Source organism: Dermochelys coriacea, chromosome 4 (assembly GCF_009764565.3).
Source record: "Dermochelys coriacea isolate rDerCor1 chromosome 4, rDerCor1.pri.v4, whole genome shotgun sequence".
Taxonomy (NCBI): domain Eukaryota; kingdom Metazoa; phylum Chordata; order Testudines; family Dermochelyidae; genus Dermochelys; species Dermochelys coriacea.
In genome coordinates this window covers 126,566,839-126,588,205 of record NC_050071.1, presented here as the reverse complement: position 1 = coordinate 126,588,205, position 21,367 = coordinate 126,566,839, and the positions used below count along the sequence as shown (strand labels likewise).

General features: G+C 39.1%; 1 protein-coding gene across 5 annotated transcripts; it reads right to left on the bottom strand.

Annotated features, from left to right (window-relative positions):
* Positions 1-116: 116 nt before the first annotated feature.
* HAUS3 (HAUS augmin like complex subunit 3) lies at positions 117-13,357 on the bottom strand. Of its 5 annotated transcripts, none has more exons than XM_043512585.1 (6): positions 13,039-13,357; positions 11,650-11,758; positions 10,082-11,085; positions 6,771-7,213; positions 3,311-3,539; positions 117-1,626 (listed from the first exon to the last, which is right to left on the bottom strand). In XM_043512585.1, the coding sequence occupies exons 3-6, from the start codon at positions 10,991-10,993 to the stop codon at positions 1,393-1,395; spliced, it is 1,818 nt and encodes a 605-aa protein (XP_043368520.1). In that variant the 5' UTR covers positions 10,994-11,085; positions 11,650-11,758; positions 13,039-13,357; the 3' UTR covers positions 117-1,392. The 5 variants fall into 5 exon arrangements, with proteins under 5 accessions (XP_043368520.1, XP_043368521.1, XP_043368522.1 ...); XM_043512586.1 differs by having other exon boundaries at positions 10,082-11,082; XM_043512587.1 differs by lacking the exon at positions 13,039-13,357 and adding an exon at positions 12,652-12,903.
* Positions 13,358-21,367: the final 8,010 nt, after the last annotated feature.

Below are 21,367 nucleotides of genomic sequence, written 5' to 3'. Positions count from 1 at the left end.
GAAACGTTCATGTTTGTGGATTTAAATCACTTAATATTAAGGATATAAATGCACATATTGTGTTTTTTTCTTTTTAATTAAGGGTGTAGGAGGACACATTCCATTAACTTGTAGCGTTTTTACCCTTGATATGATTTATTAATGTTTATAGTCAAGATGATTAAACATTTAATAGGGTTCAAAAAAGACAGTGCAGACTTAAAACATCAAATATTTTAAAGTACTTAATGCTTTTAACAGAGGTTATGCTCTTATTCATTTAAACATGAAAGGTAATCAAATACAATTTTACAGTTAAAAACAAATTTAAAATGTTATCTATACACTAAAAATATTTACCTGCAGTTATAAAAATTGTCAGTCTTAATTTGCTTCTCTTTATTAAATACATATTATAAACATATCTGTATATGACCTGAAAGCAAGAAGAACTGTTGCTCCCATCAGGATCCAGATCCAATGGACACAGTAGAGAAAAGGCATCATAATTATGTTCAATCACATTTAATTTTCTTTAATCTGTAGTAAGTTTCCTATATAGTTTGCTACACATCTCTTGGGGTTGCAGTTGATGAGTCAAAAATCTTTCTTATTAAAAATTTAATAATTCTGGCAGAGTTATTAAAACATTCTGAAATTTATGTTACTACAAATTCTAGAGTGAGCCAAAAAAAGAAACAGATCATAGCAGATTAATTATCTGCTAAACAAACATCCTTGGGACACCCTGATAAAAAAGGCAAGTTCAAAAAACTCTTGCTCTTAGAGCTTCAAGTTTCTAGGAAGAGTAGCATGAAGGGGAAAGAAGGGCAATCAATTAATCCAAAGGATTTTGGACATTTTGTAGAAAAAAATGCAGACACTTGGTCTATACCCAAATATGCTGTCACTTTTGCACAACTGCACCTTATGTCCTCTCAACGGATTGCAGGACAGAAGTTACTGTAAAATTTTACTATTATGAAAACCATCCGCTTCAGAAGGAAGCGCACTATATTCAACACTGTTCCAACCCCTAAAATGCCCTCTCTGCACTAACTTTGCAGATCACACATGAAGAGGATTTCCTAACATCTGAAAACAAAGGAAAAGCACATCATGGAAGCAGGAATCTGCATTTTACTCTGCACATTAAGTAACAGAAGGTAATATGTAGACTAGCAGTATCTGGATACTTAATGCATTCCCTCTCTTGTAAAGGAAACCCTCAAAACTGAAGTCTGAGCCCAAAGTCTCTGTATGCCAAAAGCTATAAAGGGGCTTACAGTCGGTTCTTGATAAACTAATATATCATTATAAGCCTTATCAACAAAGTTTGTTCTCCCATTGAATCAAAAAGTCTACACTAAATATTTCCACATCTTAACAGTAGAACAAAGATGCATGTAATGTTTAATCCTCTAGACCAATGGTTTGAGCCTGAGACTGATGCTCTAGCTTCTCCACAGTATCTTTCAAATAGTCTTCATCTTTGAAAAAATACACATACAATTTTCTTTCCATCTGATGCAGTGTATTCGTCTCTAAAACCTTTCTTTTGGCTTTTACATCAGCAAGAAGATCCATAATAAGCTGATTTAGTTTATTTAAGTTCACTTCTAGTTGATAAAGTTGCTCTGTTAGTTCCTAACAGAATACAAAAGAAAAAAAAAGAACGTTTATTACATTTGCATTGTTGATATATTAATTCAACTAAAATATAAAAAAAATTAAGTTTTGGAGGCAGGTTTGCACAACACACAGGATATGCCTAAGGAAAAGAAGCAAAAGTACGAGGTACAAGGTAATGAATCTCATTTGATTTATAGAGCTCATCTGGGCCAGACTATATTACCCTTACTTACACCGAGTAGTATCTTACTTTACAAATAATCCCACTCAACTAAGTGAGATTACAAAGAGAGACAGCTAGTACTTAATGTGAACATGGGTATCAGAATCCATCCATCTGTTTTGTATTGGATCAAGATGGTAGAATAATTTTACTCACATTAAAAATGGTTACAATACTACAAACTACTCCTCGCACTTAGACAAAAGTAATACTTTGCAGATTTAAACTGGAACCAGATTATTGGCACCTGTATTTTTCCCATCTTTCACTGCTTCATAGCTTGAATTAATCTTAATTTTTTTAGTGCAGGTAGGCTATTCATTTTATTATGTTATAAGCACTAAATGCAAATGTCTAAGCTGCTTTTGTTATTTATTATTTGTATTATCATGGAGCCTAGTCACTGGCCAGGACCACATTACATTAGGAGTGCAGTGTGGTGTGCAGGAAGGGGCTCAGGGCAAGGGGTTGGGGTTCAGGGTGTTGCAAGGGGCTCAGGGCAGCAGGTTGGGTGGAGGAGGGGTGCAGCAGGGGGCTCAAGACGGGAGTTGGGGGCTCAGAGCAGGGGATTGGGGTACAGGAGGGGTGCTGGCTCTTGCCTGGCACCGCTTACCTTGAGCGGCTCTGGGATGGCAGTAGTGCGCAGCAGGGATAAGGCAGGCTCCCTGCCACTCCTGGAAGCGGTCAGCATGTCTGGCAGTGGCTCCAGGGGAGGGGAGGTTGGCGGCTACGCTGCATGCTGCCCTCACCTATGAGTACCACCCCCGAAGCTCCCATTGGCCACGGTTCCCCGTTCCCGGCCAGCGGGGGCAGTGCCTGCAGGTGAAGACAGTGCATGGAGCTCTCTGACCTCCACCCCGCCAGTGGCCACAGAGACGTGGTGCCGGCCGCTTCTGGGAGCAGCACAGGGCCAGGGCAGGCAGGGAGCCTGCCTTAACCTCTCTGCACCACAGTACTGGCAATCCTGTGTGCCGGACTGAAAGCCCTGATCTGGCCAGTAGGCCATAGTTTGCCCTCCCCTGCACTATATGAACACAGAACAAAGGCATTCTTAGAAAGAGTTGCTGCCAGGAAAAATTACTACTATAGATTTTTAAAGTGGTAGTGTAACATTATATTTCAGCCCACAGGTTTCCATCAAATCATACCACAGTAGCAGGAAAGAAACATCTTAAGTTTTTCTATTAGAAATTCATAGATGCAATTTATGACATAATATACTCTGATGAAACACATGCCCTACAAAGAGGTATACATCAGTTGTTAAACTGCCATGGCTAATGATGACCTATATATGATCATTACACATTTGGAAAAAAGCTACTTTTACTTCTTTAATATTAAAGGAAGTATTAATTAGTGAAATAGATAAAAATATTGCATTACATGTTCAGACCCTTTTGTCTGTATAACTAATCATTTGCAAAATATGCTTACTAATGTAGCAATAGCTGTAATTCTACAATAAGGACTTACCTGGTTACTAAGCAAGATCTGATTTCCTCCCCAATACAGAGAGTCACAAAGTGCCTCTAAATCACTATCCAGCTTCGACAAAAAGAGAAATTGTTCTTGAGAAGACACTGCTAGCTGATCTTGCTCTGAAGTAATGTCTTGCTTTAATTTCTGAGCCACTTGTTCAATGCCTTCATGTGTTCGGAACAATTGTTGTTTCGGATTCTCTCCTTCCAAAAGCTGGTATAGCCTACAGTGACAAAAATTTGAGATGCAGCATTCATCTTTTAAAAAATTCAGTACACATTTATGCCATCAGTTGATTAGTTAAGACAGAGCTTTTGCACATTCATCTCTGGGAAGTCATTCTGATGAAAAGGCAAGTACAATCCTGCCCAACAATGTCAGAGTGATGCGTTTTGCTAACTTCTGAGCTGCTTCTAGTCACTTCTAGGACCACCCTAATTTTTTGGTTTAAGCCTTGATTGGTAGGAGATTGAAATATTTCAAGCTACAACTAAAGGGACACTCATCTTGAAATCTAGTCTATTTAAAATAATTAGTTTAAAAGTAGTCTGAGGACAGTACACCAACCCAAATCCCACTGCCAATTTTTGTGCTTTAGCAAGCATTTTCTTATATTTGAAAAATAATTCTCCCTGGGAAAAAAAACCTACACAAACAAGAAAAAAAAGACTGTATAAAAGATAAGCAGTGAAACTAGTTACAGAGTACTTTCAAATACATTAAAAAACTGAAAAAAAAAATCAGAAAAATGTTTTTCTATTCAGTTGCAGTAATCTTAGGAATTACTTGTTTAATAGATGGTAAAATTGATTCTGACAGGAGTGAATTTTAAGATAACTCTCTAATGGCAGTAATTTTTAAGTATCCCTAAAAATACAGAGTACTTGTGAATTTGTAATACATGTTCCTTCCTGTAAATGGCAGAACTCTAGATACTCAACCGCTAACCTATTTAAAATGGTATTCTTTACTTTTGGGACACTGATGCATCTGAATTTGGTACACTGTTACTGCTCTATGTTGCCATAAATTCTACTATTTTAGCAATACAATCAAAAATTGAATATAATTAACAGTATTAAAAGAAAATCTTTATCACTTAGTAGTTTATAGATCTGTAGAATAAATTACCTTGCACTTCTCTAGCATCTCAACCCACTCATACTGCTGTACCTGCTAATATGAATCAAAACAAAGCCAGTTTTGTACATTAGGGCCTACATTTTCAAATTGGGGTGCCTAAATCTCAGTCCCTATTTTGACACCAAATAAAATACGACCTAATTTTCCAAGAGTGCTGTGCAACTGTAGTTCACACTCCCTTCAGTGGAAATGGAAGATACTCAGTATCTCTGTAAATCAGTCTACTTTTGGACCTTGACATACCTGCCATGAATCCACACTAATCTTGATTAAATTTTCAACATGGCATTTATGACTAAATATGATGAGGGAACTAGTCCAAAGGTAATATTTTAATTGACTTATCATTGAGGGGACAGCAGTTACTCAGCAAATAGTGATGTCTCCTATATTGTGTTGCATTCTTATAGCATTAGGTGGGAGGAAAAAACATATGTAATCATGTTAAAGATTGTACAGTAGACCCTCAGAGTTATGAGCACCTCAGGAATGAAGACTAACTCTGAACAAAACGTTATAGCTGTTTTCAAAAGTTTACAAGCAAACATTGACTTAATACAGTTTTGAAAGTTCACTATGCAGAAGAAAAAAACTGCTTTTAATCATCTTAATTTAAATCAGGGGTTCTCAAACTGGGGATCAGGGCCTCTCAGGGGGTCATGAGATTATTACGTGGGGGGGGTCACAACGTGTCAGCCTCCTCCCCAAACCCCGCTTTGCATCCAGCATTTATAATGGTGTTAAATATATAAAAACATTTTTATATATTTAAGGGGGGGGGTCACACTCAGCGGCTTTCTGTGTGAAAGGGGTCACAAGTAGAAAAATTTGAGAACCATTGATTTAAGTGAAGCAAGCACAGAAACAGTTTCCTTACTCTGTCAAATTACTTAAAAAAACCCAAATACAGCTCAGTACTGTGTTAAACCTTTTTACTTCTAGTTCCAAATGAGACATGTGGTTGACTGGTGAGTTCGTAACTCAGGTTCTACTATAGTTGTTCTCAACTTATTTACCATTTTGGACCGCATCCAATACTACTTGTATGGCCCTGAGGATGTCACATGGACCAGAGCTCTGTGCTGATTGGGCCTCAAGTTGAGAATCACTGTTCCACCCTATCATACTTACTGCTAACAGCACACATTCAAAACTCATGAGTCATGCCCCCCAAAATCATAAGATATGCGTTTTGCAAATAAGTCCAATTTTTAAGCCAAAGGTTCTTTTCATGTGCCTTTTGGTTTCCCGAGCCTTTAGGGTGCACTATTCTTATTTTCAAGCTTTTCTGCACAACCATGAGAAGTTCGTTGTTGTTTTTAAATGAAAAGTGAGATTTTTATGTAATACTCTGATTCAAAAAGTTGAAGCTTTAAGTAAAACCCAAATACCATGAGACTCAAGTTATGAATACACATGCAGTTTTACCAAGGGAGCAGAATTAAAATTGCACAGGAAACCATAAATCCAACTTTTCTTTTCTGAGAGCTTCACCATAACCAAAGTGTTCTTTTAATATAGTTATTTTGCTATGTATTTTAATAGTTTTTTTTAAAAGGTAAAATTAAGTCTATAAATATACAATTGGAACGTAACCCCCCAATGTGTCTCATCAGCAGGGTTTGAATCCTGAACCTACAGCACCCCAGCACATTCCAACCACTTGAGCTACAGGACTAGATAGCTACATCAGCTAAAAGCAGGAGAATCCTATTATTCCAATGTAGGGCGATGGTCACTGGGGCTATGTTGGGCCTGGGAGTAATTGGGGAGAGCCAAACCCAGCTCTGTACCCCTTCAGAGATGGGAAGGATCCTGCCCCCGATGGTAATCTAAGGGGTGGGATTGGGCCGACAGGGGTTCATACTTGATCCAAGGGGCAGTTCATTCCAGCCTGGTACTCGCCTTCTTTACCCTGCTCTAGGCGGTACTAGGTATTCCCAGTTCAGTGTGTTCTGCTGCCCCAACTGTAGCATGGGCCTGGCCTCAGAATAGTCACACTCAGTTATTCTGGCATGCTGCTAAAGTTTTCCGGAGCAATACCATGGAAAGCGGGGAAATAGCAATTTGAACAGTTAACTATTTCAGCCAAATCCAAACAGAATTTCACAGGACAAGTAAAAGCAAGTCTCTAGCCACAGGGATTTGTCCCTGGTAGGAATTTTAAAGGCCTCTTGCAATTAATTAGAGCTTCTCAGTAAGAGATTGCAAGAAGATTATAATGGCAAATGGTAGGGAACTTACACTGAGATCTACTAGCTCCCACATAATACTTCATATAAAAGTTTGACAACCACTGTACAATATTTACCTCTGAGAGGCATCATCCCTTGAATCAATAGTGTTCCTTGGTACTGCATGTTGAGATATAAGTGGGTCAGACATCATCTCCAGTCTCTGTTCTAGGGCCTTGCTGCTCTGTTTCAGATCTTGTATTATGTTTTCAAGTTGACGATGGATATCCCGATGTTTCCTCAATTCAATTTCATAAGCTAGCTGAAGAAGTTCAAATGATGCTTTCTGTTTTAGCAACTGATTACATACTTGATCTTGTCTTGATGTATAGTAGTCCTGTCTAGCAATCTGCAAATCAAAGTCTCCTTTCACCACAGGCATGTTCAACAGCTGTGCATTCTCCTTCACCAGGGAAGGCAGTATTTCATTATTTATTTGAGTTAGCTGTTTTTTTATTTTTGAAATTTCACTGTTTAAGCTACAGATTCTAGCCTCAAGGTGGTGTTCTTTTCCAAAAGTCTACAAAAAGCAAAAGTACTTGTAAGAACATATTCAAAGACGACTAACATTTTTATTCATGTTCCATGCATTTCCCCATTTTCCCCTAAAGAATTTAGTTTTAATTCCATATTAAGGATCATACAGTTAACAAGTCAAATGAAAAATAGCTGAGGAGATGTATGATTAAGGAAAGACCCAAAGAAATATTTCCATAGGACTGAGGAAAGTAATCAGATATTTTATTACAGAGATAAAAAATAGATTCAAATATGAATATATTTCAATACCTGCTAATGGATTCCATCTTAGAACATTAAAAAGTGTTATAATTTAAACCATTTGCTGCTGGCAGTTAATGAGGAAGGTGTGCTGAACAAAATACACATTAAATTTTGCATAGTTAAAATCCTTCATATACAAATATGACAACTAACATGCTCAGTTGATGGAAGCTAGTTTACAATGGGTTCACAACACCGCTAATAGCAGAAGCCATGTCTTTTTCATGAAGACTTATAAGGTTCATCTCAGTTACTCATCCATAAATAGAAATACTGTACATGAATTAATGGGATGGCTACAAGTCACTTCTCTCTGGCATTGACTGGGCAAATGGTGGGTGACCAGAGATTCTCTTTTCAGCTAAATTTTAATATTATGCCTCTTACCATCTATACTTGCCCCCAACCAGTTTGTTTGTGCGTCTTGTAGTAATGTGACATGTAGATTCTGAACTCTGAACAATAAATGTCTTATTTGTCTGTACAGTGCCCCAATCCTATTATAAAACAAATAATGATGATTTAATCTCAAGAGATGCAGTGTCTGAGCTTTTGAAAATACACCTGAGATGCCAAAAATACATTTTGAAAATTCAGAAATTCTTCTGCAACCACCATCAGCCTCACAGCTAGTTGTATGGGGACTGGATCCTCTGTTTCCCAGTAACACTAGATAGAACAGTCAAGAAAACGCGTCTTTATATTGGAGTACAACTATCTTAAAATATGCTGTTTTCAGTAAGCACAAGAAGGACTGATCAAAACAATAGCTCATGTTTTACACAACAAGAAACTCTAAAGAGACTAAACTTCCAAAATCAAGTGGAGGAGACTACATAGAAAGATGACAGGCTGATGACACTACAGTCACATGGAAATCTGGCATAATCTAATAATTATAAAAAAAACTTGGAACAAGCAAGACTGGAATAATAATTCAAAGAAATTATGGAACTTTTCCATTATTTAGCTAACATGACTGATTCCAAATTTAGGTTCAAAACCCTATGACTTCTGTAACATGAACAGGCTGCAACATAATCCTACATCATAAACTGCATAAAACTGAAGATCCAGATTTCTACCCTAAATCTGCCACCATTTGTTGAATCAAAGTGGTAGCAAATTATGGAAGTAAAATCAGAGGACAGAACAGTTGAGTTCAGAATTTTGTCAATTAATACCTGCTCTGATGTCCAGGCAGCACACCATACAGCGTATTTTATCATATTTTCAAATTGGTTTTCTAAATATTTCATAATAAACTAGGTGCTGAAGCTAAAACATTAGCATACAAGTCTGTAGATATTAAAAAAAAATGGTCATTTGTCAGCTCAGTTATTGTGTTTGTATTTTACTTAGAATTGGCAGCTTTTCATCTTAAACCATGTGAGCCTTTTTATGTCTGAAAAGTAAATACAATTAAAAGTAAATCACAATGTATATGTGTTAAACACGTCTTTAATACCCAAGTTTTTCAGGACAATGAAAATCACAACCACCGAAAAAAGAAAAGGAATTGTACTGCTGAGGAAAGGAGTAGGAACTGGCAGACATGTTCTTATCCAAGACAACAAAACTTTTAATAAACGTTTTGCAGTCTCGCTTATCATAAGCGCAGTCCTACTCATCAATCATTAAGGCTCCGTGTTTGTCACAGAGGTCACAGATTCTGCAGCTTTCCGGGACCTCCAAGACTTCTGCAGCAGCCTCATGTGGCTGGCCCAGGAGCTGCCTGAGCAGCCCGAGCAGCCCCCGGGTCAGTCGCACTGACTGCTGCTGTGGCAGTCTCGGTCCCACCCCCCAACCCCAGCAGGAGGAGTTTGAGTGTGAGGGGGCTCAGGGCTTGGAGCCGCTGCTTACCTGGGTGGGTGCTCCTCTCCCTCCACATGCTGCCTGTGCCTGCAGCCAGGCATGGGCCCCACAGCTCCCACTGACTAAGGTTCCTGTGAATTTTTGTTTACTGCCCGTGACCTGTCCATGACTTTTACTAAAAATATCCGTGACTAAACGTAGCCTGAACCACTATGCCATATGCAAACAATTCTTAGGGTACCAAATAAATTCAAAGCAGTAATTTGTAACTTTCAAAATTCTTCACACAAAAGTAGATGGGGTGTGGCAGGTATTAAAAAGTTATGCTAAACAAGAAAAAGGGGCAGGAAAATGTTTCCTATTTTAATTTTTGCCCAACATGCAACAAAAAATTTTAAACTCAAACTCAGCCTCTGCTTGTATTAATATATTATATACGTGCAGTAGGCTCTCAATTCTTTCATATACTATAGATCAAATGAAATCAACAGTACGTAAATAAAGGACCAACCAGCTATTTAAAAATATTTCTAGAATTACTACATTTATAGAAAGCTAGCAAATGTGGTACTACTAACACCATTTGATACCCAAGAGATTATATTTCGCTAAATGCACCAGAATCTGGTGCTATTTCATAACTATTAAAATTTATTACTACTACTACTAAAAGGAATACAATTCAAGTTAAAAAGTGAGTAATTATCAGTTATTCTTTTGTTAAATCCAGAACAAGTCTAGGTGTTGTTTAGACTTCCACTAGATTACATAATTCTCTTTAACAGCTTACCTTGTTCTTTAAGGATTGAAGATTATTCTCTGCCCATTGTACAGCTGAGTTTATGCTTATATCTTTAGCTTTCAGTTGAATCAGCTGATGTTGAGCACAAATATATGCCATCTGCAGCCTAGCCATCTCAAGTCTCTCCTTGCAGACGTCTTTGTTCTCATCACAAATTAACGGTTTGCTTATATCTACAAGTTGGAAATTTTCTTCATTTGAGCTTTCAACCAATTCTGATATACCTTGAAAAAACTGTTTTTTTGTGTATGAAGTAAGTGCTGCAGTGCTTTTCTCTTCCTGACACAAATAGTTATCCAAGGCAAGTTGGGATAAAAATACTGGATGAGGACCTAACCCTTGTTCTGAGTCAGAAAAGGTGAAGAAAAAGGTCAACTTCTTAACTCCTTCAGTAAGAGAGTGAAGTTCATTATTTATCTTAGTATTTACAGCAGTGAAAATTCCTTGTCCCTCTTTCAGAATTTTAGCTGCTTCTTCTGCTTTATCATTTAACTTCAGTGACATATGGCTGTTTGTTGAGGCCATCATTTGAAGCTTATTACGACGATGAATTTTTAGGTTTTTAATTTTCTGAAGAGCTTGAAACTCTTCGTCTAGCTTCTGAAGTTCTCCTTCTTCCATGCTACTTGATTTTGACTCAAAGGTTTTGCAGGTTTTAAGAACTTCATCCAAAGCCTCTTCTTCTAAAATGGGCTTGCCAGATTTAAGAAGAACATCAAAAGCTTGCAGTTCTTTTTCAGCTAATACATGCTGCTCATTCACATTTCCACAAAACCACTCCAAAAATGATTTATCTTCCACAGTTTCAAACAACCAGTCAAAGTCTTCTCCATTAAGTTGAGCAGCTTTTGGATAACCAACTTTCTTCAGAGTTTCCACAAATTGATTTCCACTGTTCATGATTATAAGCAACACTTTTGCAATGAATATAAAGATCTACAAGCAGCTTTAAAAAAAATATCCAAACACAAGGAAAATCTGGAGTCTGTCTGCTAGCCCAATGGTAAATAAAAAAAGAAGTTGTTTAAAATATGTATTCAGTGATTTTAATAAAAAAAGGCACTGCACAGAAAAAAGCAAGTGTCAGATCACAAATAAGGAAACACCATGCTAACAGGATTTTCAGTGTATATCAATTCCCCCACATTTACAAAACTGAATTAGCCATCCCTGAATTATAATTGCTTTCTAAATATAACCATTTAACAAAAATATTTTCAGTTGCTTTGCAATTTTGATGCCAAGTGAAGTCCCAACTCTATCCATTTGCTTAACTTCACTACTGTGAGTAGTCCCACTGATTTTAGTGGGACTACTCAGTGTTAGTCAAGTTAAGCAAGTAAGTATTTGCAGGATTACAGCCTAAAAAAATAATGCACTTTTTTGCAAAACTGTTTGATTTAAATTAAAAAGCTTTCCCTACAATCCAGACCTACAACTAGATATCCTAGAATCCCAGCAACATTTTAAAACTTGGTATTTAAGAACAGATATCCGATAAAGTGTAAAATCTACCAATATTATATAATGTGATAAAACACAAAAAAGTCAGCTATCTTTCACTTCAAAGTATTACTTTTAAGATTTTTCCTTCAGCCCCTAAAAATCTGTCCTTTAAAACAGTTTTATTTTTCTCTTAATGCTCCAATGTTCATCAATTATTTCCTGTTTGGGGACAGGGAGGAAGTATTTCAGTAAAGCCACTTTGAACGATTAAGAACAACAAGAGCTGTCAATTTGTGATGGGGAGGGGGAGTTGGTGGGTATAACCCATATGCCTCCTGGGTGTGTGTTCTGTCCCATCTAGTGACACTGGGATCACTTAGAGAGAAATGAATCTGCTCTACAACCTTACCTAACAGGCAGTTGGCTTTTAGCTCATGCTGCAGGGGCTCATGCATTAAGCTCCAGATGTCCCAGGTTTGATCTTGCTGTTACACACACACATAAATATTATAATAAAACCTATTAATTGTTAAATGAAATATGAATTAACTGTATCCAGTGTATATACTCTGGGTGCCAAGCTCTATTACAAAACAAAGTCTCCAACTTTTTTTTTTTTTAATTAAAGAAGGAGCCTGAATAATCGGCAGCAACTAAAGAAAGCACACTCCACCATGAGAAACACTGCTAATTCCTCTGGTGCCCAGAAGCTGCATTACTATGGATTGTGCCCTTTTGCTTGTTTAGGGCATATGAAGCTCAAAAGGGGTTTGTTTTTGTTTTTTTCTGTTTATTACCTTAAGAGTACCAAGAATGTCAAATCTGGGCCTTCACTACTTTTGCTGGACTACTTGTTTGGGGCGGGGGGAGAGAAGGGTGCTGAACACCCAGAAATCGTCTTTTTTAAGACTTAATTAACTAAAGCATGGGGGGAAAAGATGGTGAGAAGGGATTGTGGCATCATTGTGATGCCATCACCCTATTTCTGCCTTCCCGATACATTAGAAATTCTGGAGTAAGAACCAAGCCGGGAAACACTTTAAAAAATCCGGGATTATAAAATCCTTCAGGACTTCATGACCCACCTAAAAAACAAGCGACAACCCACTCACTCCTATTAGTCAGTCTGAAGGCCCCTTTCACTCAGCCAAGCAGCCCAGCCCCAAGAACAGCCCGCAGCGGCCGCCACCACAAGCACCGGCAGCTCAGCCGACGGGGCAGGCCTGGCAGCGCAGGAAGGGAAGGGGGCTGGGAGTCATAACCGCGCCAGGCCCAAGGGCAGCGAGGCTGAGTACGACCGCCCCCCCCCCCCCCCAGCCGCGAGCGACGCGGCTACCGCGCGCGCGGCCGCTCCCTCCTTGGCGGGCAGCAGGGGCGGGGACTCGCGGCCGGCTAGCCGCCGCCCCCTCGCGCCACGCGGGAACGGAGGTCCCCGCCGGCCTGGATGTCGAGAGGCCGCCGCAGACGCCAGCCCGGCCACCCCTCTGCCAGGTACTCACCACACGGCTCGCCCTGGTTCGGAAACAGGACAGCCCAAAACGGCACCGGGACCTCGCCGTTCCCGAGGGAAAGGCCGGGCCAGCGGCCGCGCGGAGGGGAGGGGAGGGGAGGGGAGGCCGTTAGCGCGGCGCCCGCGAGAGCGATTCAAACTCCTGCCACGCGGTGAAAACGGCCCCACCCCCAAGGGGCGGGGCGGAGCACGTTGCCCGCCTCGGCCTCGCGATATTCCTCTGAGGGGGGCGCACTGGGCGGAGTTATTCGGGGCCTCTGGCAGCCGGCCGGCGCAAGCGCCGTACTCCACGATTTCTCCGGCAGGCGGGGCGGGGGGAAGACTACACTACCCAGAAAGAAAAGGAGGACTTGTGGCACCTTAGAGAATCACAAATTTATTAGAGCATAAGCTTTCGTGAGCTACAGCTCACTTCATCGGATGCATTTGGTGGAAAAAGCAGAGGGGAGATTTATATACACACACACAGAGAACATGAAACAATGGGTTTATCATACACACTGTAAGGAGAGTGATCACTTAAGATAAGCCATCACCAGCAGCAGGGGGGGGAAAGGAGGAAAACCTTTCATGGTGACAAGCAGGTAGGCTAATTCCAGCAGTTAACAAGAATATCAGAGGAACAGTGGGGGGTGGGGTGGGAGGGAGAAATAACATGGGGAAATAGTTTTACTTTGTGTAATGATTCATCCACTCCCAGTCTCTATTCAAGCCTAAGTTAATTGTATCCAGTTTGCAAATTAATTCCAATTCAGCAGTCTCTCGTTGGAGTCTGTTTTTGAAGATTTTTTGTTGAAGGATAGCCACCCTCAGGTTTGTAATCGAGTGACCGGAGAGATTGAAGTGTTCTCCAACTGGTTTTTGAATGTTATAATTCTTGACGTCTGATTTGTGTCCATTCATTCTTTTACGTAGAGACTGTCCAGTTTGGCCAATGTACATGGCAGAGGGGCATTGCTGGCACATGATGGCATATATCACATTGGTAGATGCGCAGGTGAACGAGCCTCTGATAGTGTGGCTGATGTGATTAGGCCCTATGATGGTGTCCCCTGAATAGATATGTGGACAGAGTTGGCAATGGGCTTTGTTGCAAGGATAGGTTCCTGGGTTAGTGGTTCTGTTGTGTGGTGTGTGGTTGCTGGAGAGTATTTGCTTCAGATTGGGGGGCTGTCTGTAAGCAAGGACTACCCAGAATGCAACGCTCGCCGGAGAACGGAGCGGCCGGCATAGACTAAACTACCCAGCATGCAATGTTTCCCCGTTAGCCCGATATTGCCCAGAAACGGCATTTCCCAGCGTGCGTTACGTCTCGCGGAGGCGGGGCAGCTCACTGACTTAGGGCTCTCCGCCGTAGGAACCTGGCGGGTGACAAAGCGTAAGGAACCCAGTGGAGTCTTCTTTAGGTTCCACGATGAAATGTTAGAAGTTTGCTACAAAGGGAGCTGAGGCTGCCGGTGCTTAACTCCCATTGGAACAAAACACCTCAATGCCCTTAGTTCCGAGAACACCTGAGGTGAGAGTAGAGCAGCAACCTGAACTTTTAATCCTAGCTCACTTGGTTCCATAGCTATACGGCACGAAGGATGTGTAGGCACAACTAAATGTTTTCAGTCCTAAACGTCAAGGCTAAGTTCCCTAAGATTATCAGAGATCAATGTCTTTTTTTAATTTTGATGTAAGGCGTGCATCTGTGTCCTGATCATGTTCCTGTTATGCCCCAGAAATATAGGGCAGTGACAAAGCTATTCCCCTCCTTTCTGTTTCTGGCAAGTCTTTCAATGGTTCCCCAGCTGTGCCCCAGGTTTTTCAGCTTGGCTTCCACAGCTCTTCGCTATGTTGTTTTCGGGTGGCCTCATTTTCACTTGCCTTCAGGTGTCCATGTTATTGCTACTCTGGTGATGGAATTAGTTTCCATCCGAAGCACATGGACAAGGAACCATCTACAAAATGATGTGGCTTATCAGTGGTAAATGGCAGATACCAACAAACACTGTCATCGGGAACAAACAAGGCCACCTACTAACAACTGAGAAAGAACAAGAAATGCGCTGGACAGAGCATTTCAAAGAATTGCTAAACAGGAAGCCACCTAAAGAGGAAGCAAACATCCAGGAGGCAGAAGAAGATCCTGATATCAACACAGACATCCCAACTAAGGAAGAGATCATTCAAGCCATCATATCCTTAAAAAATGGGAAAGGTCCTGGCAAGGACAACTTGAATGCAGAATTGTTCAAGGTAAATCCTAAATTAGCAGCATCTATCCTGGCCCCCTCTATTTACAAAAAATAAAGGAAAGGGAAAGGGAAAAAGTGCCAGATAAGTGGACCAATGGCGTTATAGTGAAGATACAAAGAAAGGAACTCTCAGTGATTGTAATAACTGGCATGGTATCTGTGCCAAGCAAAGTATTGTGTAAGATCTTTATCTGTGCCAAGCAAAGTATTGTGTAAGATCATAGTCCAGCGTATATCAGAGGCAATTGATAGCATTCTCAGAAAAGAGCAGTCTGTTTTTCAGAAAGGGTGGGGATGCAGAGACAAGATCTTCACTCCACGAAACATAATAGAACAGTGCTTAGAATGGCAACGGCAACTCTACATAAAATATGGTGCATCTATGTGTTAAAGTCTATTTTAAAACAATTGACTTCTAAACATTTTCTCAAATATGTATCCACATAATAGTTCTAGGTTTTCCATATTTGTTACCATTATGTTTGTCTGAGAAAGTTGATACCCCACTTGACCCATTTCCAATGACATTGAATTATCAGAATTTCCACCAGCTGGAGGATCTTGGAGCTGGGAGGAAGGTGGGTGGGCAAATTCCCCCACCATTGAAATTATGGTTCTGTAGATTTTTATGAACCAAATGACACTTTCCTTACCGTTCTGTCACTAACTTGCATGAGGAGAGAGATTTTTCTTCATTAAGCTCCCAGACTAATAGGATACAATGAAGTGAGCTGTAGCTCATGAAAGCTTATGCTCAAATAAATTTGTGAGTCTAAGGTGCCACAAGTACTCCTTTTCTTTTTGCAAAAACCACTATGTGTTCTTATTTCCATTCTGAGTCTCATAAATGATCTTCACTGAAGTTTGTAAAGAAAAATTGTCAATCATTATTGCCTTTGAAAAAAGGGTGAGGATATAAAAATGGGTAGCAGATATGAAGGCAAGGCACGTTTATTGTTTTCATTTAACTTGCAGAAGGAAACTAAGCAGGCAAGGGGATGGGGAAAGTCCAAGGTAGATGCTCTGCATCGGAAAGAGAAAGTAGGTTTAGGAATAATACTTTTCTTTATTCTAATAAGTACTTTGTTCAGTGCTAGGTGAGAGCAATTTCTGTTTCTTACATTGTCTCATTGAAGGCTTTGGCTTTTTGTTGCTTTCAAATGTTTACTATGCAAAACAATGGTTAATACCAACTGAAATGAAAGCATTGAAATAAAAATTTTGAACTTATTTGTAACTATTTAGCAACTTATTTTTCTGCATTTGTCCCAGCAGTCCTTTTCAGACAGTGCTGTCACTCTTGCTCACAGCCACAGAGGCTTGTAACGTCAGGCAAACAGCAGTAGTTAAGGAATTCTTGAAGCAGATCCTTGCTATATTAGCCATTATCTGGTAATATGGTGTGCAGAACACGTCATTGTTATGTGGATTCATTTTTATTATAAATGTAGCACTTCTAAGAGATCTCTAACAATTCTATAATGATACATTTACTATGTAAAACAGTTTGGCAACCAAACCGTAAGCAAAATCTACAGGAACAATAGAGATTAAATGCTGAGACTCTGGTGATGCTAAAAAAAATCACTGCTTATTATTTTCCTTGAGTGCTGTTGGATATAGATTTTCATATACAGAATATATGTGCCCATATTTTATATTGGATTTGCTGATTTCCAATCTGAAACGTTAGTGCAGTTGGATTAAACAAACTTTTTTTGTGTAACAGATATTTACCAATACCATTTAGAATGGTACTGAGAAACTAAAAAAACGGAGAAAGCCAGACTCTAGTGTAAATCTGGAGATAATTTCTTGATTTATACTGGAATATGAGAGAGCAAAATTTGACTCTAAAAATGAGTAAATAGAAAAAGGGAGAGGTGTTATGGCATCATTAATATTGTTCTGTTTCTTCTTCAGGTCCCTATTTACCCTGTCTACCTCTTACCACCCATTATACTGGTTTAGCTAGTGTAATTACCATACATGATGCATGAAGTTGGCTTGCTTGGAGGGTTAATCTCTTGGACCCTGTTTAGAGTAAAGCCCATAGCTGGGCTAATAAAAAATCATTTTAATTATCGCTAAGTGGTCTTTGTTCATTACAAGTTGACATGTTTTCTGTACACACACTAGGAGCCAGGGCAAAGAACGGAAAGAGTAACTTGCTCTCTTGCCCCTTCCCTTCTGTTTCTGTATCCTTGGCTCTGCTTGCATCAAATTGCAGAGTAGCTATTCCCCACCCTCACAGTGAGGGGGATGAGAGAAGTGGCACTGCAAAAAGCTGTGGAGATGGCTTTCTAGCCTCTTGCAGTGCCATTTACCCTGTCTTGGAGCTGAGCCTTTCAATGACAAGAGGGAAGAACCCCTACCTCATTGTCCCAGACCAGCCTGCTTACCCACCTTAGTACCAGCCCCCATCCCTAGCTCACCCATCAACCCATAATCACCTGGGGGCAGAGGAGTCCCTGGACCACTATCCTTCGAAACTGAAAAGGATTGTGGAATTGAGAGGGTTATTACAAAAGCTATAGGTAGCATAGAATTTGGAGCAAATCAGTTGAAACATTGCACTAAAACCCCTGTAAACTGGTTATTCTAAAAGAAGTTGTTGGCTACATCATCATGAGACTAATCTACCATCTATGGCTCTTTCTCAAATTTAAATCGAATTGCACAGTGGTATAAAATGTTTGTTTGCCCAATTAATAAATACTTCAAAGTTGTAGGCACTTTAATATTTAACCAGCGAAACAGCCCACCATTAATTGGGAGATCAAACGTACCCTAACTGTAAAGAAAACAAATTATAAATACATTAAAAGATTAGGCCTGTACAATCCACAAACTACATGCTGTTTATGAAAGTACTGTCACATTATCTTTCATTACTCATTATTACCGCAGCTGTCCTGCACTACTCACCTAACCTTAGTACTGCCCCAAAATATGCAGAGGTCAAAATAACAACAAGTTAAGATGATTAAATCCTTTTTTCTATTAAACATTTATTATAATCTAGTAATTTGCTAAATTGCCATTTGTACACATTCTGCACCACCTGCATTTTCAAAGCTCTACTGAAAAAATAGTTTGTGAAGGTTCAGTTATGTTTTGTGCAAGAATCTTTAGTGATTCTACAGAAGAACAAAGACTTTCAGTCTGATATACAACTGATCTGAGTCAAGACTAATGGCAATTTGACAAATTTCTTGTGACTCGTTACAAGTTAAAACCTAAATTATGATGTATTGAAATAAATCTGTCTTAAACTTGCACAAGAAATATAGGTAAGAAGCACTCACTATGGAACAAAGACAAGTGAGATCATATTGCTGAATACCAATTCAATATGAAATGATATAACCAATGTGCTTTTGCATGTTAAATTGCTGTATTTATTTTTTATTCTCACATTAGCAGGCCAAATTCAGTCTTTAATCAGGATATCTACCACTTTTGGTGTGAGCTCTGTGCTCAGTTTAGTAAAACACAGTTTAGTCAAACATACAGCTTTCTGTGCTGTGTTAACACCTCATTTTGGTTATACCTTGTATACAGATGGAATGATTTTAAGTGAAGTTATATTTTCTTCATATTTAGAGCAGAAATTAATGTCTCGGTTTTTTAGTTTGGTTTGGTTTCACACAAATACAGTATTGGTATGCATGTTCTAAGGTAGTTCTGGACATCCATGTTAAGAGAAAAAAAAAAACAACTCTTTTAAAATAATGGGCCTAATTAACTCCTGGTGTAATGCTATTGACTAAAGTGGAATTAGGTAGGGTTTTTATTTGGGCCAGTATATTTAGCAGAGAACTTTGAGTGATAGCTCCAAACTAGCTATAGCACCAGCATGAAGACTTGCAAGGGTCTTTTACCAATGAGCTTTTTATAAAATGTTTGTTAACCCTGTGTGAAATGAATTGCAAGGAAAATGAAAAGTACACACACAAAACAAATGATGAAAGAAGAAAAAATTAAAACTGAAAACCACCACAAATTTCAGGTATAAAAATTGTATTTATATTACAAGGAAAGAATAATATAACACAATACTTTCAGTGTGTGCTACACAGCGTAGCATGCACCAGGTACGTGTGTACAAATGAATCTTTACAATATAATACATCTTAGAAGCTATGAAGCGTTCCTTTTCAGATATATATATTCCAATGGCTCTGGCACAGAACGCACCCAGTACACCTCTAGAATTTCACCAGAAACATAACCTCCACAGCAGGAGGCTCTTTTTCAGTGCCTACCATGTACTTCACACATAGTGAAATAGCACCCATTAAGACTTATTGCACAGACCCTTTAAACCACATAAATTGAATGTTACCATATTTTATACCTACATTACCTATGCAAAGTTGAAGGCTGAAGTTCTGAAGTTAGACTGCCTTCACTATGATTCACTACCCAGTTTTCTATAGGTGTACTTGGGTCACCAGGAATCTTTGTTGGGATTCATTTCTAGAATTTAGGATAATGACAGGCCCAAATGACCAAATGGTTTCTAGTAGGTCCCACCTTATATTTTCCCTTCATTTTAAGCAGTTACATAGTACACAACTTCGATATTTCTTTTGGAGCTATCAATTAGGAATATTGCCTTTCATTCACTATCCACACTAACACACATTCAGTGTTAGTGAAATCTCATTCATTCAGTTTTGGAAAGGACATTATTGATGGATTGAATGTTTTGTCATAATTTTTTTTTAAACACAAGGCGCTGGCCTCTAGCAGTAAATAAATATAATTAAGAAGGATTCTGAAATTTGGTTTTTAAACTTTAATAAGATAATGTCTTCACAAAACAAATATATAAAATTAATATCCTTTGTTCAGTGATTGTGTTGACTGGATTCATAATTGAGAAGCATTTTATTTTGCATATGGAAATGACCTTTGAGGAAAAAACAGTGACAATTAAATAGATTAATAATTGATTTAACATAAATAAAAGGGTCAAATGATCACTCGTCGTACCCGTATACACTGTTTTATACAACTGCAAAAGAACTGGGGACTGTATTCCACAGTTGAGCAAGCATTGGTGTAGTAGACAATAGCACACTTGTAGATCAAACTCACATGTACACAATCTTACTGTTTTTTTAAAACATTGTAATTAATTACTTTATCATTTTAACTGAAAATACTAAAATAACATTGGTTTGATAGAACTTGTGGTAAAAAGAAACTAAAAACCACGTAACTATTTATTAAAAAAAAAATTCTCCATTTGTCATATGTACTCTCCAGATTGATACAAACTACCTGCTTGCAAAAAAATTAAGTTGCATTGATATGCCTGATCCAATACCCATTCAAGTCAGTGAGAGTCTTTTCTTTAACTTAAATGTGAGTTGTACCAGGTCCTAGCAGACAATACTCCCAAATCTGAAGAAAGTTTTACAATAAGAAATTAACATTTAGTATCTTTGTAAATACCAGACATGAACTTTAGCCCTATCACTCTTTTTTTGGGGGGTGGGGGGTGTATCACAGATTTAATTTTTTTTGGCCCATTCCTGCATTCTTCACTCTGGCAAAACTCACATTGAAGCCAGCAGGAGCTTTGCATAAGGAAATACAGTATCCAGTTCTTGCACAGATCTTACTCTTCTAAAAAGGGGAGGGTAGGTTGGCTAGCCATCCATTAATTTGTGGAAACATTGCTGGGGAGGGTAGGATGGGAGTCAGGGGGCATCCATTATCCCCCCTAAGTATTGTAGGGAATCTGAAAAAAATAAATGCTGCCTTAAGCTGCTTTGACTTTTTCATTGCCCCACTCAGGCAGTGGTACAGAAAATACTCACAACATGACCCAAGTAGAGCTGAGGAGGTGATGAACAACAGGCACCAGAACGAGTGTAGAGGCACAGATCCTGGCCGGGACCTGGTCTCTTGCAGATACCCTGGGACCTGCAGGTTCTGAAGGCAGAATTTCCTCCTTGTTCCATGGGTAGGAGAGCAGTCAAACCTCCTCATCTCCTTATGGAACAATTTGAGAAAATTCTGCAAAGAGAATTTCATGGCAATTTCCTCCAGGCCTTCTTCCAT

Coding starts and splice junctions, on each gene's coding strand:
- HAUS3 (XM_043512585.1), bottom strand. CDS start 10,993: ATGAACAGTGGAAATCAATTTGTGGAAACTCTGAAGAAAGTTGGTTAT. Junction 3,540..6,770: donor AGGGATGATGCCTCTCAGAG/GTAAATATTGTA, acceptor TTGTCACTGTAG/GCTATACCAGCTTTTGGAAG. Junction 1,627..3,310: donor AGATCTTGCTTAGTAACCAG/GTAAGTCCTTAT, acceptor GTATTCTGTTAG/GAACTAACAGAGCAACTTTA.